At 32.0% G+C, this 23,657-nt stretch overlaps 2 protein-coding genes and 1 long non-coding RNA gene across 3 annotated transcripts; all 3 read right to left on the reverse strand.

Moving 5' to 3' along the window:
• Positions 1–234: 234 nt before the first annotated feature.
• Positions 235–2,231, reverse strand: LOC143043670 (uncharacterized). Its single transcript, XR_012968537.1, has 3 exons — positions 2,126–2,231; positions 1,771–1,875; positions 235–310 (listed from the first exon to the last, which is right to left on the reverse strand). It is a non-coding gene; the product is annotated as an uncharacterized LOC143043670 (long non-coding RNA).
• A 256-nt stretch (positions 2,232–2,487) lies between these two features.
• On the reverse strand, positions 2,488–4,201 carry LOC143043826 (uncharacterized). The gene is made up of 2 exons (XM_076216005.1): positions 3,293–4,201; positions 2,488–2,593 (listed from the first exon to the last, which is right to left on the reverse strand). The coding sequence occupies exons 1-2, from the start codon at positions 4,093–4,095 to the stop codon at positions 2,488–2,490; spliced, it is 909 nt and encodes a 302-aa protein (XP_076072120.1). The 5' UTR covers positions 4,096–4,201.
• A 9,339-nt stretch (positions 4,202–13,540) lies between these two features.
• LOC143042831 (uncharacterized) lies at positions 13,541–23,657 on the reverse strand. The gene is made up of 3 exons (XM_076215301.1): positions 23,576–23,657; positions 19,172–19,227; positions 13,541–15,147 (listed from the first exon to the last, which is right to left on the reverse strand). Exon 3 carries the CDS (start codon positions 15,122–15,124, stop codon positions 13,598–13,600), a length of 1,527 nt encoding a protein of 508 aa, XP_076071416.1. The 5' UTR covers positions 15,125–15,147; positions 19,172–19,227; positions 23,576–23,657; the 3' UTR covers positions 13,541–13,597.

The raw sequence follows: 23,657 nt of genomic DNA on the forward strand, positions 1-23,657 counted from the left end.
CTTAGTACGGGAAAAAATATAGGATTAAATAACGATTATTAGACAATGTTACACATGATTCCTTCTTTTACTGGATTTTGGAGTATTTTTATTATTTATATGGATCTGATGGGAAAAAAGAATATGTTTTGTCAATTCAATTAGCACACGTAAAAAGACATAATAATGCTTAATCAAAAGACGAAGTATGCTTAATAACCTATTGTTGTATATTTTAAGATATTGTACTTACTCCGCGAGGTCTTTTGTTTTCTTGTCCAATTCTTTCTTGTGATGGTTTTGATCGGATATATTTGCATTGTTGTTTGTTCTAAAATTTTGAAACACATTAACATTTTGTACAATTTGTTTGTTTTGCCAATGGCATTTCAAAACAAAGATCAATGTTTTGATACCAGCAGTGAAAGAAGGACTACATTGTCATCAACTATTTATATAGTGTATGTCTCCATCATCACCCAAATCAATGTGGAGAACGCCCTATTAGTGCAGGTAGTTCTTGAGAGATGACCATTTGTATTGCAATGAAATATGAAGGTGAAACATTGCATTTTAAGATGGTTATTCATTATTAATGCATTAACATTTTATAATATGGTTTGTTGCGTTCTGAAGAAGTAGCTCTTCTTTCTTGTCTTTCCTCGTACAAAGTGTGTTATCTGTTTAGATTATGAACATCGCATCTAGAGCTCCTTGGAAACAAGAGTGCAAACACTGAAATGTCTCGCCTTCTTTACTAATCATTGATATTATGTTGATAGTCCTAAGTATAAAGCTTGATTACAACTGTCACATAAACTTAACATTAACCAAGATAGCTGAACAAAGACCAATGAACCATCAAAATGAGGTCAAGGTCAGATGAACCATGCCAGGCAAACATGTACAGCTAACAAAGCTTCCATACAACAAATATAGTTGACCTATTACTTATAGTTTAAGACAAATAGACCAAAACACAAAAACTTAACACTGTGCAATGAACCGTGCAATTGAGGTCATGGTCAAATAAAACCTGCGGGACTGACATATAGATCATAATATATTTCCATACACAAAATATAGTTGACCTTTGGCATATAATATTAGATAAAAAGACCAAAACTTAAAACTTAACTATAACCACTGAACCATGAAAATGAGGTCAAGGTCAGATGACATCTGCCAGTTAGACATGCACACCTTCCAGTCCTTCCATACACCAAATATTCTAGCCATATTACTTATAGTATCTGCGATATGGACTTGACCACCAAAACTTAACCTTGTTCACTGATCCATGAAATGAGGTCGAGGTCAAGTGAAAACTGTCTGACGGGCATGAGGACCTTGCAAGATACGCACATACCAAATATAGTTATCCTATTACTTATAATAAGAGAGAATTCAACATTACAAAAATTTTGAACTTTTTTTTCAAGTGGTCACTGAACCACGAAAATGAGGTCAAGGACATTGGACATGTGACTGACGGAAACTTCGTAACATGAGGCATCTATATACAAAGTATGAAGCATCCAGAACTTTCACCTTCTAAAATATAGACCTTTTAAGAAGTTAGCTAACGCCGCCACCGCCGTAGCCGCCGCCACCGGATCACTATCACTATGTCGAGCTTTCTGCAACAAAAGTTGCAGGCTCGACAAAAATCATCTATATTCATTTTTTTTTCAAGCATATACTATTTCCCGGTATCTTTTTTTATTATCATGATTATCATACATCTGAATTTGAAAATTTGTAAAATAATGAAGCGATTAATGGAATTACTTTTTCTCATATTCCTCAACTTTCTGCTGACATATGTTCCTGTCATTCTCTAGTAACTTTATATGTTCTTCCAATTGATTTCTTCTTTCTAGATCATCTTTGTTCCTATTAAACATGTTAAAGACAATTATTCATGTCCTTTATTTTCAATGCATGGATGTTGTGTGTATTGCGGTGTTAATTAATTTCATCGGTAGATACTAGCAGAAGCAAGTTCAAACTTCATTGAAGCTACACACGCAATAACCAGAAAAATATAATAAAATGTTACTTTCTACAACAATTAAATGTGTTTTGAAAATATTTGTGAGTAAATGTGATGGCAAAAATATTTATGGTTGAGTTAAATATTTACCTAGCTTGCAATTCACTTATGTTCTGCTTGAGAGCATCATTTTCCTCGGATAATTCATCTTTCCTCCTTTGGTTCTCATCCACTTCTTCTTTATTAATTAACCTAGAACAGACAATGTTTTTTTTCAAGTTTAACTTCTTATTGAATATCATGGACGATGTTCGGCGAAAATGCAAAACTTAATAATAATCGATAATGCATTAAAATTTAAGAATCGGAAGGAAAATGTATCAGTTAAGGTTAATATTATAAAATCTCCCTTTCATCGAAACAAATTTTAACGAAAAAGAATTCATGTGTTGAATAATATTTAAAACGAATACTTGTGCAATCACAAAATCGATAACGCTACCATTATATATTTACATAGCTTGTAATTCGCTTATCTGCTGCTTAAGGCCATTATTTTCTTCTATTAATTCATCTTGTCTTCTTTGGTTCTCTTCCAACTCTTCTTGATTGATTAGCCTTGATAAAAAACAAAGTTTATTTTTAATCAATCTACTTGAATGCCATAAATAATTAGAGATTCCGAGATAAAAGGTATAGCTTATAGCTAGATAACGAGTTATCAACTGAAATTAAGAACGTAAATTGCATTAAAAATGGATATATTAAATATCTGATATCACTTTCTGAACAAACAGTATCTATGAGACTTTCATATATAATTTAGGGTTCATTTTGACAAGCCTTAGGTGTTTTGATGATATTCTTACCACAAGGGGTGGACAGTCGGACAATAGACCGAATAATGACGGATAGAGTGAAGATGGAGGAACAAGAGAGTAACGGGTGGACAACAGATGGACATACAAACACTGGACGTCGGATGCCGACTAAAGACATAAAGTGTTAAATAATTCATGAGGCTAGTAGAGGAGCACGCACAAAAATATAGAACAAAATACACATTGAAATAGACACACAATCGACTCTCGTTTCTTTGCCATCAGCAGGACTAGAGAAATATTTCGAGATACACATAGTTCGACTTAGAAAAATGCCGGAAGATTGCCAGAACAAGGGCCTTAACTCAGTTTGTTGAGCCTAAGCTAAATCAAGGTGAATTTTTAGGTAGGGAATCAATATTCTGGTCTGAGGTACATAAAAAAAGTCTTGTTATTATGTACTCAAAAATAATTATCAACTTTCTAAATTACATACCTCACATCGAACTTTGCACATATTTCTTGCAAAATATCTTCAAGGAAACTTTCCGAGTCAAATCCTGGCACTGTTGGCATAACTATATCCTGTAGTATTTCGTCGTCAAACTCTTCATTTTCTTTCTGTAAATTATAATATGACATATACAAGCCAACGGCATGATCCTCTGATAACATGCTATCAATGTTATTGCATATTTTGCTATACACAGTAAGAACATTTTCTTTTCGCTTCAATTCATCTTCAATTTCCACATAGTGTCGTTTCTTAAAATCTGAAAACTCCGTTGTTTGAATATCCCTTTTAGCTTCTAGAACTTGGTGGATAGATTTTGATGTTGAGTCAATATCCCTGTTTATTTTTTGTAAGTCGACTTCAAATTTTGTCAATTTCTGTGATTTTATCCCTTCAATTACCTCGGATAATTCTTCTATTCTCTCTTTCATTAAAGACACATCTCCACTTGCAGTGTCTTGTAATTTTTGGACAATTTTCTCGATACGGGAAACGCTATGGCCATTATGATCTTCCGCAATACACCCAATGCAAATTAATGATTCACATTGATTGCAGAAAAGTTTATACGGTTGATAATGTGTGCTGCACTGAGAGTTACATCTGATGTTGAAAGCAGCTCCATTAATGGTTTCAATGTCTACCACTAGATGACAGCCCAACAGTATATTATGTTTATCTCGGCATGGTTCACACAGCGCAGACGGACATTCTTTACAGAAAAACTCTCCAATTTTCCCGCATAACTTACATTTATTTAATGAATTATGGTCAGCATGTGCCATATTTTGTTAGATAATTCTTCTACAATAAGCAAAGTATACGATTGTGTGTTGCTTGCTTAACGTTGAGTGTGAATATAGATATATATATTCGTTACGTCAGGACGATTAAAAACTAAACTATAAATCTATGAATAAACAGTATCGGTCTCATCCAATAAAAATAAATTGGGTTACAACGAAGATATTCTATCAGTTTTATACCACTAAGTTCCAGAATTCTAGGAATATTCTGTAAAAATTCCTGGAATAAATTCGTTTCTGCGTAGAAAAATGGGTGCATTAGGTTTTTATACAAAGACTCGTGATATACATAGTGGTGAATTATTGGAATTATGTATATGTTATATTAATCAAAATGATATATTTTGGAATTACTCTTTTTTCTTGGAATAAAAGGGATTGCAAGAGCTTTGTAATCCGAATTGAAAGAAACGTTCTGTATAGTATTTTAAATATGTTGTAAACATTAATTTTGTAGCCCGGTTATGGTTGACATGCATATCTATATTTCTTTTGTTACCCCTTGATATTGATTTTTCAGCATGATTTATATTACATTTAAACCCTTAAACATATGTGTTAATAATAAGTTGAAAGTTTGAAGTTAAAATGAAGCTAAAAGGACATCCAAATTTTGCATTTTAATTGCGTTTTAAATGCAAATAAATTCGATTAAATTTTACAAAATTTTAAAAGCATTCGTGAATCCACCCTCAATTTTTGTTTTAATATGAAAATTTCACACACACCACAATCTATTCTCAAACGGGAGTGAATACAGGGGTTTGTCGCTGTTATATAACCAGTTGAATGAACTTTGAGCATCTGCGGTATTTTTTAAATCAACAAAAATAAGAAACAGGACATGTGTATGATCATATCCATGTCTTCAACTGTTTCCCAATGTTATGTATAAAACTGTTGATACTAGAAACGGTCTTATGTTGGTCATTATAATCATTCATATGCATTCAGTAAAATCGTGGATGGATAAATGCTTTATGTGTTTGCCATTGTTAGAATATAGCAAGTGAGTGTCTGTTATATGCTTCAAACCACTAATTTTTCGCGCTATGAGTTTGAATGTCCCTCTGGTATCTTTCGCCTCTCTTTTGTTACGCATATCTGTAACTGTGTCATTAAGTTAAATATTGGTATCAAATAAAAGCTTACGGCCTTGAGATCAATGTAAACATAAGGGCACAATTATCATGTTGTTCAGGTCCGAAATACCTTATTTGGACTTTCCAACTTCCAGTATATATATATACATTTTTTTCAATATCAAGTTACATAAAATGATTACCCCCTTATATGAACTGGAGACAAAATTGATATGAATGCTCGCAAATTTAACAAAGAAACCAAAGGGGCAATGAGTTCGTGTTGATATTTCTTTTTCTATGAACAATGTTTTATATGTTTTATTAAAACATTTAACATGTACAATATTGTAGATAAATAAACATCCCTTTTAGCCACTTCAAATTGTTTCGTGTTTTCAAATAACAACCCTCTGATGTCATACGAGTTTTTGCTCTTTCTAGAAGTTGTATATACCAGTAAAACAAAGTATACATGCAATGATTTAGAAGGTTAATTTTAAAAGTTAATTGCATAGTATTTGCACCACTTTATACAATTTACTTTATGTTATATCAATGACAACGCAGGAGGGGAGTTCATGGAACTATATGATTTCTTGGTAGATAAAGTATTGAATTAAGTTCAAACAAAGAATTGCATTGTATACTAAGCAGTGAACTATTGAAATGAACTCATGTTATATTTATGATTTATCAAGAGGAATTGACTTATTTCTTGGAAGTTAAAGGATTGGAAGTTCTGTATAATCTATACTTGAACAATCATAAGTTATAGTATTTCAAATATATAGTAAACATTCAGTAGACCGGTTATGGTTGACATGCATATATCTACATATCTTTTGTTACACTACAATGTTAACCGTATTTCATTATTGATAGTATATTTAAACACTTAAACATATTTATATATTGCAAAACAAAATTTAACTTTAAAGATTTAAATGAAGCTTAATTTTCATACAAAATATACATTTGTATTACATTTGAATACAAATAAATGAAATTAAACATCAAGAACTGTTAAAATCGTTCATGCATGTACCTTGTAATCTTGTTTTCATATGAAAACCTCTATGTCTAAACATTAGGGGTTCATTCCTTATATTTCCACTTTTTATAAATTTGGTAAGAAAATTTAAAAATTCATATGGTAATAGAAAGAAAACTTGTGCAAACAAAAGATTATACTGTATAAACATTGTTTAATCAACTTTTAATTGATCAGTGATTTTTTGGATAGGTCATACATGTTGTAGGTTATTTTTGTATGTGTATTAATTATGTGTTTTTAACTTAAATAAATATGAAAGAAATGGAAGCAAATATAGTAAATTATTTTATTTCTTTTATGACACCTATTCAAAAGAAGAGTCAAGCAAGCATTATAATATGAAACAAACAATACAAATTAAGGTGGTACCTAACACTACAGGGAGATAACTCTGTAATATCAGCTAAACTTTTTAATTACGTTGCCTTGTGAAGGCAATATAAAGCTTCTCAATGATCAAAATTAGTGTTTGTCAAACTGCTATATAACCAGTGTAATTTTTCTGATAAAACGCTTGGTTCAAATTTTTTAAAATTTTAAAATTTTTGTTAAAGTGTCAAAGTAAATACTTTGACAAAATTTTATGAAAATTAAACGAGCCAAATTATTTTTAGTGAAAGTGTTGGGTACCACCTTAACAGCACTAAAACAAATCACATAATGCAGAACGCACGTTAAAAGTTCACTGTATATTAGTTTTAGTCTATCGAATTTTTATAATCAATTCAATGCGAATAGGGTGGGAGGCTGCATCACCAAACTGTATTGTAGTGAATTTCTGAGTGAGGTATCTATCCATAAGTGCATTTTGTGTAGTGGAAAAAACAATGGTTGGATTGCCTCATTTTTTAAAGACAACAATGTAATGTACATCCTCAGCTTACTTATCAGATTGGTAAATCAAATCAAGGAAATAATAAAGTTGTATACATTATACATGATTTTTAGATCAAATGTTTTACCACATTGCTATGCAAATTAGAAGCTTTGGTATGATTGCCAAGGTATAACGATATACTAACATTCAAATGAAGTGAATATTAGTCATTATAGCTATCGTATGGTCAATGAGGAACTCATATCGATTAGTCGACTATAAAAGGCCCCGACATTAAAGACAGAAACGATTCAATTGAGAAAACTAACGGTCTAAAAGTAATAACAAAACAATTTTCGATAAACAAATAGAACAGACATGAACCAACTACAACTCATAGAATAAGGGCGCCTGATTTGGGACAGGCAAATAAAGAGTATGGCGGTATGAAACATGATTGTGAGCGCTTAACCCGTCTCTTACTTATGACAGCACAACACACAACCAATAGGTAAAATTCAGATGCAATAAGCTGAACTCAAAGGATCGATAATAGGCACCCAGAAAACAAACATTGATACAATAGACACAACGAAGCAACCTAGTTCAAAATAAATTGTCATGTTCCGTCCGTAAATTCCCAGGAGAGTATACGCATATGGTCATGATCATATGTGTATGCTCTAAATATACATATCTTTGGGCTCTTATTAACGCTTATTAGAAATATTTTTCCTTGTCAAATAATTTTGATTTAAAAAAAAAAAAAAAGGCGGACAAACAGGACAAATATCGGTCACAAATAAAAAAAAAAGAAGAGATGTTCTTTAAAACATTCAAATGTAAACAAAACAAAAGACATGTAATATTGTACAATGTAAACGTATCTGTAACACATGTCACCATGTTGATGTATGGTAGATACAAGATGTATCATTCATCACCTTGAAACAGATACTCTGAACACATTAATTTTAATATTTTTAATCTATTATTATCGTATTTTAGTACATAAGTTTGAAATTTCAGTTTTCAGCTTAAGAGTTATTTTTGACAAAACGTGTTTTGTGTTTTATCATAAAATCTAAAATTAAACGAAATGACATTAGCAATAATTAACAAAGGGAATCATGTTCACTGTCTTATACATTTCGAACGATTACATAATTACATATCATCTAAATGACTATTATATTAAATATCCTATATCCGAGTTATGTAATGATATCAATGGATGGATTATAAAAAACGATATGCAGAATCGGTATACTTTTATTTTCCCTGCTAAGCACGTACACTTCTGCAGTATCATTACTAGTTACTAGACGTAGTTTTATTATTATCAGGGCTGAAAGCTATCTGACCAACAAAGAGCCGTCTGTGATTAGAGAAAGACGCAACTTTAAATTTATCTGATATTGAAAAGACTATCGACCGAAAATTAAAGAAAAAGTAAAACAACAAAAATACTGAACCATGAGGAAAATTCTTAACAGAAGATCTGTAATCATATGGCCATATCAAAAGCTATGAAGAGAATGGTTAACAACTGTCATAGTATTGACTTGGTACAGGCATTTTCTTGTGTAGAAATGGTGGATTAAACTTGGTTTTATTCTAGCTAAACCTCTTACTTTTATGAAAGTCGCATATCATTTTCGTTAAATTGACAACGATTTGTGAACAAAACCACCAGGTATAATAGGTAAAAATGACAAAAAATAGAGGTACAGCAGTCAAAATTGTGTAATAATCTTAAACACTACAAAAACAATCAAATATGTCAACAGTAATTATCATGAGTTCATGTTAGTACTATCCTCATAACAGTAATACATCAATCCTCTTACTGGGACTTTACACATGTTACATAAAATGCAAACGTGCCGATCGAAACTCGTCTAACATAAGGTTCACTAATATTGTGACGTTTGAAAGCACGTAAATAAAAAAAAAAAACACGACGTTAACCATGTATAGTTGATTTACGCTGCCTGGTGTATAAATGCATTATCATGTGTTGGATATAATAAATGAAAACGGCATAACAAGTTAGCAACACGAAACAAACAAAATCGAAAAGTCGGCCTATTATTATTGAAAATCGATATTGTGCCTGCATAATTATCATTATATCGCCCGAGAATATTCAAAATGGAAAATAAATTTAACTGAGTTTTTGGTGTACTTTGAACAATGTGGAACCTCAGTACAAAATACCTTGTTAAACATTTGTGTATCACATGCTTCAAATACAGAAGTGTCATATAACTATCACATGGAGTCTCGTTATCATTTCGAACAAATGAGAACAGAACATCTTGAGAATATAATGAGCAATTTGGAAAACATAAAATTGACTCTATGTTTCCTTTTTGGTTTCAAATTAGTGATATAAAAATGTGACAGCAGAAGAAACTAGAGGCTCTCAAGAGCCTGTGTCGCTCACCTGTGTTAACTGACATAATTAATAGTAGTATAAGATACTATAATGATATTTAAGATAATAACAAAAACAAACAAAATTTCTGTAAAAACTACTAACTCAGGGACAGCAACCCAACAACCGGTTGTAGGACTTAAAGATTCATCTAATAATCATTGTTGCCAACTGTCAGATTTGCTCTTAATGCTTTAGTTTCAGAGATATAAACCAAAAACTGCACTTTACCTATGTGTTCTATTTTTAGCCTTTTCTGCCATGTTGGTTGTTTAGCAGGGTCATCAGACACATCTTTAAAACCTTAATACCCTAATGATGATTATAGCCAAGTTTGGTTATATGTGTCTCAGTAGTTTTTTCAAGGGAGAAGATTATTGTAAAAAATTACAAAAATTTACGAAAAACTGTTAAAAATAGACTTTAAAGGGCAATGACTCCTTAAGGAGTCGACTGACAATTTTGTTTATGTTGACTTATTTGTAGATTCAGCTTTGCTGAACATTATTGTTGTTTACAATTTATCTCTAACTATAAACATATTCAAGAAAATAATCAAAAACTGCAAAATTTCCAAAATTTCCAAAAATTCCAATTCAGGAGCAGCGACCCAACAACCGGTTGTAGGATTCGTCTGAAAATTTCAGGATAGATATATCTTAACCTGATGAACATCATTATTCAATGTCGAATTTGCCCTAAATGCTTCAGTTTCAGAGATATAAGCCAAAAACTGCATTTTACCCCCTATGTTCTATTATTAGCAATGCCGGCCATCTTGGTTGGCACGCTGGGTCATTGAACACATTTTTTTAAACTAGATACCCTAGTGATGATTGTGGCAAAGTTTGGTTAAATTTGGCCCAGTAGTTTCAGCGGAGAAGATTTTTGTAAAAATTAACAGACGACGACGACGACGGACGACAAGTGATGAGAAAAGCTCAATTGACCTTTCAGGTCAGGTGAGCTAAACACAAAAGTTCAAACGGTCTTTTTCACTTTCCTATGGACCTAATTTGTTTCTACAAGTTCTTCCGCAAATACTAAATGACCCATAAATATTCTCAGTGATTACAGAAGGACTTTAGCGATTGAAGATGTGATATGACATGAGAACACAATCATGAAAATATTACATTTAAGTTGAATATATGGGGCATTGTTTTGGTATCCTTTTATAACTCTTCCCCACACCACCATAATCACTAAAGTTTATCATGTTTATCTCATCGTGGTTTAAACAACACACAAGAACAGTTTGTATGAAAAAATAAATCCTGCATCAGATAAGGAAATCATTATGCTCTCAGAAAATCTCGTAGTTTGTCTAACTTTACTTAAATATATTTCAATAAAAGATCAAATAGCGGTTGATTCAACACTCGTCAAAAACTGATTTAATGCATATACAGAATTCGCAATCTATTCTATCACAAAGACAAATTCTTAGAATTAACAAATTTCTTGGAAGAGAATGGAAGGAAAATTATTTGTCTATACCAAATGATTGAGCGTTTTGTTAATACATTTAAATATTTTGTTTATATATATACAACACATCTATTTACGTACCTACATTTATACATAATTTACAACCCTAAACTGTTGATAGTTCGTCATAAAGATCAGTACATGTAAACAGTATTATATATTTGGGTCACAATTCAAGCTGTTATGAAACAAATTCAAAATCTATTCAAAAGACATCAAGTTTTGCCGAATCCGGGCATCAAAGCTTAGAATGAGTAAAGTATATTTCCTAATCAAAAATAATTTCCAAAATTTTGTAACAGCACATTTTAATAATACAAAATCTGCTTTTCATATCAGAACCATGTCGGACACTCGAAATTGCTAACAAACTTCTGGAAATGCCAATTTGTACAGTTACCTTGAAAACTTAAAATCTTTATAAAACTTAAAAAGAATATAAATTTGGAAAAATTATAAGAAAGACAAAATCTGCAAGAAAATCAATTGATGGTTTATTGTCCTGGCTTATCTGACCAAATTTTCTGCATAATATATTTGTATTAAATGATCTCCAATTGGATAAAACCTGGCCATATTCTTGCTTATAATGTTAAAGATGTCTTCCATTTTTGCTAATAGTTTAATTATGCTAAGATATACTAGGGGATCAAGCAGGCACAACCGAGTCTCTATCTAAACAACTGCATGTGTACACATTTCCTTCCCCTCTCTGCTATTTTAGTTACAGCAGCTATGTTTAACATATCAATATGGCAAACGATTTTGACACAGACATCCCAATGATCTTTGTACAAGTTTGGGATTTGTTTTGAAACTTTATCTGTTTATATATCTTTTCTATAGATATTTCGACAAATAAATTCATCATAGATACCAGGATTAAATTTTATATTTCCGTCATACGCGCGTTTCATCTACAAAAGACTCGCAAATGACGCTCGAATCAAAAAATTACTAAAAGTTTTGTAGAATACAGCTTAGGTAATCTATCCCTGGGGAAAAACCAAAAATTTAAAGTTTTGACAGTTAATAATTCAAAATTAAGTGACTATGTTGAACGGATCTATCCCATCGACCTACAGATAAAGGATACAACAGATACAGTTAAGTCGGTCTCATATCTTGACTTACATCTAGAAATTGACAATGAGGGTCAGTCGAAAACAAAACTTTACGACAAACGAGATGCTTCCTAATTGTGAACTTTCCATTTCTATGTAGCAACATTCCAGCAGCGCCTGCATATGGAGTATATATCCCCCAATTGATACGATTTTCCAAGCTTGTATTTCCTTGATAAAGGGTTACTGCTCACAAGAAAGCTTTTAAATCAAGAGTTCCAAATGGTGAAGTTGAAATCATCCCTTCGTAAATTTTACGGACGCCATAACGAGTTGGTTCACCGTTATGGAATAACCGTTTCACAGATGATATCGGCTTTGTTTCTTACGTCATAACTACAACCCCCTTCCCTTTTCATGAATGTGACCTACCGGGTTTGAAATAACATGAGCTACACGACGGGTGCCACATGTGGAGCAGGATCTGCTTACCCTTCCGGAGCACCTGAGACCACCCCCAGTATTTGGGGTTCGTGTTGCTCAATCTTTAGTTTTCTATGTTGTATACTATGATTTGTCTGTTTGTCTCTTTCGTTTTAAGTCATGGCGTTGACAGTTTATTTTCGATTTATGAGTTCGACTATTCCTCTGGTATCCTTTATAATTAGGACCATACCAATGCTAACTCATGTCAACACTGAGGTGCTAACTCCTGCTCGAAAAAAAACATGTGATAGACAACAGATATTAGTAAAAAGTATAATAAGAAAAAAACGGAATTTCAAGGAAAATTCAAGATAGATTATAGGTCACGAAACAAGAAAAGCAGCTCAAACTTGATCTATTGGCATAGAGGGCTAATGCTTCCGTGACTGAGCATGTTTAACAATGCTATTAATAGCGATAATGTAATATTCAGTTTTGAGCGTTTCTGATGAGAGTAAATCTAGAAAACCGCTTTAAATGCATGTAATTCATTTGTAATTTATAATCGGTTGTTTTCACTTTTTTTTAAATATAGGAAGATGTGGTATGAGTGCCAATGAGACAATTCTGCATCAAAGTCACAATTTGCAAAAGAAAAACCATTAAAGGTCAAGGTACTGTCTTCCATACAGAGCATTGGCTTACACCGAACAGTAAGCTATATATATAGGGCCCCAAAAATGACTAGTGTTAAATCATTCAAACCGGAAAACCAACAGTCTAATCTGCATGATCTATATAAAAAGGAGAAACACTTATGAATCACATCAACAAACAACTGCTGACCTTCGAAAGATTTATGATGGCTCCTTTAATATTGTCCTTGTCTGCAATGTTCTTATTGCATGTATTGTAAGTCAAAATAAATCACATTGCTTTTTATTTTTAATGATTTTTTTTCACTTTTAATAGAAGGATTAATGATGGTTCCTTTGATATGGTCCTTCGCTGCAATTTTTTTTATTGTAAATAAAAAATAATTACATTACTTTTCATTTTAATGACATTTCTATTCTAAATTGACATGATTGACACAAAATGATATTATTCTACGACTAAAAGGGATTCAGAGTTCTGAATATCTTTTGATGAATTGAAGTGAACTTCAGGATCTGAAAAATTCTTAAAATTTGGCAGACTTTCTGTATCTAAAGCAGTAGATAGTCCTAATTTAATATCCTTAGGTAAGCCACCAGATTTCTTTGGTGAAATATTTGATAATCTATCTTTGATTGCAAGACCGTGACAATAAAGCATGTGTCTTGCTCTACTATCAGAACGACTGAACAATGAATCACAAAACTCACATTTGTATTTCACAGCACCACAGGTTGACCGCTCATGGCGATTTTTATTTCCAGAATTTGTGAACCCTAATCCACAGAATTTACAATACACTTTCTTTTGTTCAAATGACAACACTGGCATTGGCTTGTTTCCAAGTTGTCGATATCTCGATTTTGCAAAAGAACCTTTTAAAGATTGCTTTATTTGACTGAGAGATTTTGTGTTTGTTCTGTTTATGTTTTCTAAATTAAAGGTAGGTTGTGCATGTTGTGTCTGCTGAGAGTTACACAGGGAGGAATTTGTTCTGTTTGTCTCAAATGATGCCCGCACATTGTCATATATTTTGAATTTTGCATGTGTCCTTTTCATTTCTTCCTTTAAACGAGATTCTATTTCTGACTGAACTTCAACAAGATCTGGATCAGTTTCACTGAGGTCTATACAAACAGGATTACCATATTTGGCAGCCTTACTACTGTCACTTTCAGACTCATCTTCATAGTAATTCATGTCTGATTCCTGATTGTCATTTTCAACAAAGTACATTTCATTATCAGATTCAAAATGCTGTCCCTGATCAGCATGATCTTCGTCTGTATCCACGGTATCCCTAACTATGGCATTATTTTCACTGGTGAACCTGTTTATGATTGTCTCTAAATTACTTTTCTTATTAATGATGCTAGACTTATCTGGTCCATTCCAATCTTCCTTCTCAATCTTAATCGTATGATTGTCTTTACCTATGTGGCAAGCATTACTACTACTTGGTTTTTCAGAATTGGTTAATGTTTCAGAATTTGAATAAGTGGAAATAATATCTTGAACTCTTTTATTTTCCGAGTTATTAGTTTGTTTCGATTCATAATATTGGCCATGACTTCTTGGAAATCTAGCTATTAAATTCATTCTGTCAGCATGGTCGTCGTGTTCAGAAGAATCATGAAGATCATTTTCTTCCCCATGTTCATATAAATACATTTGTTCAATATTTTCATTATGGGCATCAAGTCTATTATCATCTATTGTACTCTGTGTCACTTGCTTATCTAAATTTTCTTCCTGGTAAAAATTCAGGCAGCTTTTAGGTGGCTGAACATAATTTGGCTCTTTTCCGAGGCTTTCATGTATTCTGACAACACAATTGGTGGCAGGGTTTCTGAATGTGACACACACAATACCATCTACCTCTATACCTTGTGATGAGTAGTTTTCTGAACAAACAGACAAGATTGCATCTTGAATTTTGGAGCTAAATGAATCATTTACACAATATAGTGTCATTTCTTCTTTTTGATATATGAATCCTGGAAACAAAAAAATATATAAATCAACTTTTCATTTTATGATACAACAATGCAGATCTGAACATAAAACATAAAGTTGTTGTCCTAAAAATAACCAGATGCTCCGCAGGGCGCAGCTTTATACGACCGCAAAGTTGAACCCTGAACCGTTGGGGCAAGTATGGACACAACATTCAAGCTGGATTCAGCTCTAAATTTGGATTGTGATTAAATAGTTGACACAGCATAGGTTTCTGACACAGAATGAATGTGGTCTAATGAACTTAAAAAAAAAATTTGCCTTTGAGCAATTCACTATGCTGTTGAATATTAATCCTCTCAAAAAAATGTTTGAAGAAATTTTCTTTTTATTTATGAAATCTGAAATGAAAAAAATTGACCCCCCAATTTTTTTTTCACATCCCCCTTTCCCTTATTTCAAAACTGATCTCAATTCAAATTTCTAATGAAGTTTGCAACAATAACTACTCATTTAAATACATCATAAAATATTAAAATGTAAAAAAAGTGCTTGTTATCACTGAATGGTAAAGATTGTTTTAATCTATCAGTTGGTAGTAAAAGTGAATATACATTGTATATTGTATAAAACAATGATTTAAGTTGATTCAACTACTATTCTGGACAAAGAAAGATAACTCCAATTGAAATCCAATTGCAAATATTTGCTATTGCACAATACTGTGCAATTGAAGATTTCTTGCTATTGCACAATACTTTGCAATTGAAGATTTCTTGCTATTGCTGAATACTGTGCAATTGAAAATTTCTTGCTATTGCACAATACTTAATATAATAATTTTGGATCCTGATTTGGACCAACTTGAAAACTGGGCCATAATCAAAAATTATGTTTAGATTCAGCATATCAAAGAGGCCCAAGAATTCAATTTTTGTTAAAATCAAACTTAGTTTAATTTTGGACCCTTTGGACTTTAATGTAGACCAATTTGAAAACGGGACCAAAAATTAAGAATCTACATACACAGTTAGATTTGGCATATCAAAGAACCTCAATTATTCAATTTTTGATGAAATCAAACAAAGTTTAATTTTGGACCCCGATTTGGACCAACTTGAAAACTGGGCCAATAATCAAAAATCTAAGTACATTTTTAGATTCAGCATATCAAAGAACCCCAAGGATTCAATTTTTGTTAAAATCAAACTAAGTTTAATTTTGGACCCTTTGGACCTTAATGTAGACCAATTTGAAAACGGGACCAAAAATTAAGAATCTACATACACAGTTAGATTCGGCATATCAAAGAACCCCAATTATTCAATTTTTGATGAAATCAAACAAAGTTTAATTTTGGACCCTTTGGGCCCTTTATTCCTAAACTGTTCGGACCAAAACTCCCAAAATCAATACCAACCTTCCTTTTATGGTCATAAACCTTGTGTTTAAATTTCATTGATTTCTATTTACTTATACTAAAGTTATGGTGCAAAAACCAAGAAAAATGCTTATTTGGGTCCCTTTTTGGCCCCTAATTCCTAAACTGTTGGGACCTAAACTCCCAAAATCAATACCAACCTTCCTTTTGTGGTCATAAACATTGTGTTTAAATTTCATTGATTTCTATTTACTTAAACTAAAGTTATTGTGCGAAAACCAAGAATAATGCTTATTTGGGCCCTTTTTTGGCCCCTAATTCCTAAACTGTGGAAACCAAAACTCCCAAAATCAATCCCAACCTTTCTTTTGTGGTCATAAACCTTGTGTCAAAATTTCATAGATTTCTATTAACTTAGACTAAAGTTATAGTGCGAAAACCAAGAAAATGCTTATTTGGGCCCTTTTTGGCCCCTAATTCCTAAAATGTTGGGACCAAAACTCCCAAAATCAATCCCAACCTTCCTTTTGTGGTCATAAACCTTGTGTTAAAATTTCATAGATTTCTATTCACTTTTACTAAAGTTAAAGTGCGAAAACTAAAAGTATTCGGACGACGACGACGACGACGCCAACGTGATAGCAATATACGACGAAAAATTTTTCAAATTTTGCGGTCGTATAAAAATAGGAATCATTAAGTTAGTGACTTCTGTCATAAAGATACAGTAGTTACTGTAAATTTAGAAATTATTGCAATGTTTTTATTATTGGGAAAAATGCGACAGGGTTAAAGTTATAATCACAATATTTAAAACTCGCATTTTTTTATTTTTTATATGAATCAAACAGGATTTTTCTCAATATTGCAAAGGTGCAAAGGTTAATATCGCATTTTAGTCTTAATTGACGAAATCGCAATAATAGATGCACGCAATAATTTTTGAATTTATAGTAATACAAAAGTCCCAAACTGTGGGAAATCTGGTGTCAAAATATTACCTCCCTTCAGTCTGCAAACACTGAAAAATCATGAAATTTAATCTTTTCAAAGACTGTTTTGTTTTAATTAACAAGGACAAGCTTCACAAAAATAACTGTATGTAATATAAAACTTCATAGTATAATATGGTTTCATAATAATAGTGTTCTCCTAAAGACCTTTTAAAGTTAATAGTAATGTGATGCTATATATTTTTAATGTGATGCTATCTGAATTGTTTATCTCATAGATTATGTTATCGATGTGATGCTATAACATGTATAACTTTTAGAAAAATATTTCAAATATCTCTGTTCATGCTGTTTACCAAGAGCTAAATCAAATGTCTGGGGAAAACACAGTATTATATACCTTACAAGTTATATTTGGGTCATGTGTCATAGTAATCATCCCAATACACACTTAACACTCTGGAATTCAGATAACTTTATTTTCTTTTGAATTGTTTCCTTCTTTTATACCAAGCTTTAAACATACTTGAGTTGGAAGAAGAATGTGCACATCCATATTTTTTAATCACATTTCTAAAATGTTTAAGCTCACACCTTCTACATGTTCTATATGTGCCTGTCCCAAGTCAATATATATATAGTCAGTTCAGTGGTCGTACAATATGTAGTATGTTCGTTTCTGTCATATTTGGTTATTAATAAATTGTTTTGTTGTTGATTTGGCTGGTTGTTTTCCTCAATGGAATATAATTGCTTCATATTTTTTCATCTTCGGCCTTTAATAACAAACTGTAGAGTTTTGGGTTTTCCTCATTGTTAGATTTTTTCCAGAAGAGTGTGAAGTATTTAACAGTATATCGTTTCAATTCCATTGTCTACCATGTAAGGTACTTGCAATCTATATGTTCCTGATTGTAATTATTAATGTGTCACAGAAGTAGAACAATTTTGCTTAATTTATCAATCAAAGGGAGGTAATCATGAGCAATTTTCATTTTAAAGATATTTATCTTGTTCTGAATTCCTTTTCATAGGAAATGTTTTTCTTTTATTCAAAATGTTTTTAAATATAAATAGGATGACTTTTATGTTACTTAATAAGACGGAAAAGATTTCACAGGTAAATACTATCCAGCATGTTGAAACTGTTCATGTTCCTATGTATTGCTGTATGTCGTATGTTAAAATAAAAATCCATGGAGGAAAGAGTTAACAACTACCTGAATACATTACATATTAAACATGTTAAATGTACACATTGATTAAATTTTAGTAAATTATATAAACACAGACCAGACAACAAAATAAACCATTTTCCATCAAATGAAATAAACACACATTTATGAAATGTATGTGCAATCAAATATTAATTGTCACTTGCAAGCTTCAATGCAATAATCTTGTGTATTATATGTTTTGTCAATGCACAAATTACTACAATGTTTTTATTTTAAGCAAAAAATGCAACTGGGTTACAATCGCAATAATTTAAACTTGCATTTTAAAAATGAATATGATTTAAACAGGATTTTTCTTAATATTGCAAAAATTTAAATCGTGTTCACTTAGATTTCTTAATTTACAGTTATAAATACTTAAAAATATTATCATACTCAGATTCTTCAATTACTGTTTACTGTAGTATTGCAACTATATTTCTTCCCTTACCTTTTTAATTGTACATTGTACTGACATCTGAAAACCATTCACTTTGAAGTGTATTTTACTTACCCTATGTTTATTGATGATATGATATTATTTCACCATTAAGATCAGTGAAATTATTTCTGAAATAAAAAAAATATAAATTAATTCCATTGATCCATCATTTTTTACATTTATATGGCAAAAAAAAGAGTATGCATGTTTACTGTACCCCTAGCTACCTACCCTAATTTTTATCCCTACCCTTACCTTTTTGTGCCATTTTTGATTAATCACTGTTATAGTCACAATGTTGCTCCATAGACTCAATGTAAAAACAAATCCCTACCTACATGTACCTACCCTGTTTTTTTCAGCATGTCACAGTAAACACACATATCGTTTGTTTGGCCTATCAGAAAACATGGGAAATGACTAAAACTATTGTGTGATGTTTCGAGCTGGATCTTGTTGAAACTGTTAATGATTTTTTTCAAAAAAGGAATTAATAACGGTAAATACATGTAGGTACAGATTATTTGGTCTTCAGTTGTTTTATATTAAAATCCTTGTATAGCTGTACACTTCAGTGCAAATCAAGCAAAAGAAAAATATCTAATAGAAGCACAATATTAATCATGTTAATATTAGCAAACCTTCCAGTCTTTCACATATATCATGTATATATCTTATTCAAATTAAATAGTTTACAAAAAAACTATTTTAACAAGTCAAGGGTAATGTAACTAGAGGCTCTGAAGAGTCTGTGTCAATCACCTTGGTCTATGTGCATATTAAATAAAAAAGACACTCTCCAACATTTTCCAACTTTGAAGACTGGTGTGATAAATGTTAATCTGATAAACATTTAAACACTGTAATTTTTGCTCTAAATGCTTTAGTTTAAGAGAAATAAGCCAAAGTTTGCATTTTTCACCATGTTCTATTTTTAGCCATGTCGCCGTCTGCCATGTTGGTTGTCAGGCAGGGTAATAGCTTAGGACACATTTTTTAAACTAGATATCTCAGTGTTTTCCCTAGGCTATTCATGCATGGCGGTACCGCTACGCATAAAATTTCGGCCGCCATGCATTTATCATACCCGCTATGCATCCCGCTATGTGTGAAATCTTTATTATCTTATAATATGAAGTGACAATTGACAAAACTCTACAGGTGTTTCAAACTCACTGGACTGATAATTGATCATAATTAGATGCAACGCTCTGATTTTACAACCACGTTGATTAGATAGAACAACATTCAAGACTTCGATTGCATAATAGAAATCGGGAGTTCAAATTGTTTTAATGATAAATATTATAGCCCGATACAGCTTCCAAATATACTTCCGTGAAAAAATCAAAAGTAAACCTTTTGCAGTATAAATTTTACGTTTTGAAATCATAAGTCTGACATCGAAATATTTATATCAAACGCAGTTGAATAGTTGTAACAGAGAATACACATCATTGGGTTGAAACATGATGTAACTTTGATCCCGTAACAGAGTTCAAAAAATTTATGGGTCACTGAATATTTACAATTCAGATCGTTTTTGTTTTGATGTTTTTATTTTTGAAACTGATCTTTCAAACTAGTTTTAATCCAAAAGAAAGTAAAAACATTGCTTGACTGTACCTTAAGTTGAATATCTATATCCAAATTAATTTAATTAAAACTGTAATCCATGATCACAAATTGAATGCTTTGTTTACAATTGTTGAAAGCCATGTGCTTTTTGGCGGGAAAATTCGGGAAACCCCTTATTAACAGGAAACAGTTACATTTCATTGTTATTTATAGACAGTAGGAATTTCATTTTGGAAATCATTTTGATTGCAACTGCTAAGATTTATTCATGAAAAATTATAATAATTTCTTGGGGTGAAACTGATAATACTTTTTTTATTAAAATAATTTACATCTAGGGGTATGGAAAGGGGGGCTGTTTTTTTTTGTATTTTTTAATAATATTACAAATATATATAAAGTTCACCAGTCTGAAAATACATGGTTAAATGGATTTTAATTCTGAAAAACTCATGTTTATTTAATTCCTTTATTATTTCCATCATAATCAGAAACAAGCTACATGTATAAGGTATTTCAAACATATATTTTTGGCTTAAATATAAGAACATTCAAGACTATTAATATGTATGTGAACCTGGTAGAGCCTAAAAAAATTCTACAGGGCCCTTGAAAAAACTTTTGGATCCAGGCTGGCCTTGAGAGAAAATGTTAAGTATTGTTCCTGACTGTATTGCAGATTTATGTGAAGTTTTTAAACTGACATGAACAATTCATTTCACAAGTGTAATAAAAATAATTCTACAAAACAGCGCAGCGCATCGCGTTGCAAATTCATCTTAGACCCACCATGCATCAAGAATTTTCTAGGGAAGACACTGTATCTTGTGGTCAAGTTTGGTTAAATTTGTGTCAGTAGTTTTTGAGAAGATTTTTGTAAAAAGATTACAAAAATTTACAAAAAAAAATTTAAGTTGGTAACAACTTTTTTTAAAGGGGTCAATTGACAATTTTGGTCACGTTGACTTATTTGTAGATCTTGGAACCCCCCCTTTTTTTTGGCCGATCAATGCATTTGAATGGGGACATATAGTTGGAACCCCCCCTTTGTCCTGGGTTGGGAACCCCGCCTTTTTAAAATGGCTGGATCCGCCACTGTGTAGACACATATACATTACTGTTACGCTTAATGTATATACATGTACTGTATAACAGTGATCGGGAAGGATGTGTACCTTGCGCCTATAGCGCATATTGACCAGAAATGGTGCATAGAGTGACAAATGTAAGCGCCCACGTGGCGCACAATACTTTTCACATCGTTTAGAAATGTTTAGATATAGTCAATGGATTTCCGATCGTGTTCTGTGCCGCCATGTGTGTGTACACTGATTGGATATTGCTCCTGTGATTTTGTAATTTCAATTTCAATGAATATACAATAACTTCTTCCAAAACGGACAATATTAAAGATAACCTGTATTTACAATGTTTAAACTGGTACTGTTGACTTGGCTTGTTCATGTTCATGTTTGGTTTTTTTAACATTAAATTTGGGTCTTCGTCGATACTATACTTATTCCAGACATTCCGTATTAGAGGACATTTCAGGCACTTCCTCTGCATCTTGTATTATTGTTATAACTTCATTACGATGATAAGATTAACAGTGGCGAATACTATAAATTGATAGAACAAAACAATAATTCGCTGAAGTCATGTTTACAAAATGTCAAAACGAGCCAAAAACCAAAAAATGACATGGACAGTAAAAGCGCCTTTTATGGAGACATATAAAAAAGGCTTCAGGGGTTTTCAATCGAAATGATGGCAAGCTAAACTAAATTAAAAGATTATTATTAGAGTTAAATCTCGTCTGTAATAGCCAAATTTCACAAATTTAAAGTTGTTTATAAAAAAATATATCATGAATGATGGTTAATTACGTTTTTTTGGTTATCAGTTAGACAGCATGGTTCTATTATTACCATAGGAAAACACCTGACGTTAAACCCCATGGTTCTATTATCATAGGAAAACACCTGACACGTCCCAAAAATAGATATGTGCTCCTATTATTGGAGGAACATTACATAGTTGTGTAAACACACATGGTGGCACGGAACACCATTTGACGATATCGAAACGTATCAAAATGAAGAGAAAAGTAGCGTGCGCCATGTGGGCACTTACATTTCTCACTGTATGCGCCATTTCTTGTCAATATGCGCTATAGGCGCACGTCCTTCCTGATCACTGAGCTCAGGGCAAACATGTAATCAGGGCAAACGCACTTGATCATGTTCATGTTGATAACATATATTATCGATCGTAGCCAGTGCCTACAATAGGCTACATCAGTGACAGTCATCATTGGTATAGGCCAAATAATTATGACGTCTGTCAAGGCGTCCCAGAAAAAAATTAAACTACCCTTGCCAGACTTCATAATTATTTGGACTATCATTGGTATTGATGTAGATTTTTTCAAACTTGGCTTGGAATACATCAGCATTTGATTGGATAGCAATCCCGACCGACCCTGCAAAAACAGTGCTACTCATAAAATTTTATTGTCAAATTGAAGTCAAATATTATTTTATTCATTTCCGATTTTCAGGCATGCAAGATCGTCCAATGTTGTTCAAGCTTTTTTGAAAAAATAAAATTATTTCCCTACCTTCCGACCCACACCTGGCTTGGCAGGGTCGGGATTGGGGAAACAAACAATATATTAATTTAGGCCTGATGTATATGAGTAAAACAGGAAGGCGTCCCAGAAAAAAAAAATAGCCTTGCCAGACGTCATAATTATTTGGACTAACAGGAACCCTGCAAATGTACTTTGTCTCGGCAAATGGCTTGTTTTCTCGTCAATATTTATGATATTTCAAAATATGAGTACTTTTATAGGAACATTATGCATTGATTTCATCTTCCTATGTGATTTTTCATTACCTGCTATGAAATCATAGTAATGGGAACTGATTCATAACAAAAGTGAAAATTGTCTGCATTTGTAAATAACCGGAAATGAAAC

This window comes from Mytilus galloprovincialis, chromosome 8 (assembly GCF_965363235.1).
Source record: "Mytilus galloprovincialis chromosome 8, xbMytGall1.hap1.1, whole genome shotgun sequence".
In the NCBI taxonomy this organism is placed as follows: domain Eukaryota; kingdom Metazoa; phylum Mollusca; class Bivalvia; order Mytilida; family Mytilidae; genus Mytilus; species Mytilus galloprovincialis.

What these genes read in the sequence shown, in the direction of transcription:
- LOC143043826 (XM_076216005.1), bottom strand. Translation starts at nt 4,095, where the DNA reads ATGGCACATGCTGACCATAATTCATTAAATAAATGTAAGTTATGCGGG. An exon ending in TGTGCAAAGTTCGATGTGAG is followed by an intron (nt 2,594 to 3,292) that starts GTATGTAATTTA and finishes TTTTTTATCAAG; the next exon opens with GCTAATCAATCAAGAAGAGT.
- LOC143042831 (XM_076215301.1), bottom strand. Translation starts at nt 15,124, where the DNA reads ATGACACTATATTGTGTAAATGATTCATTTAGCTCCAAAATTCAAGAT.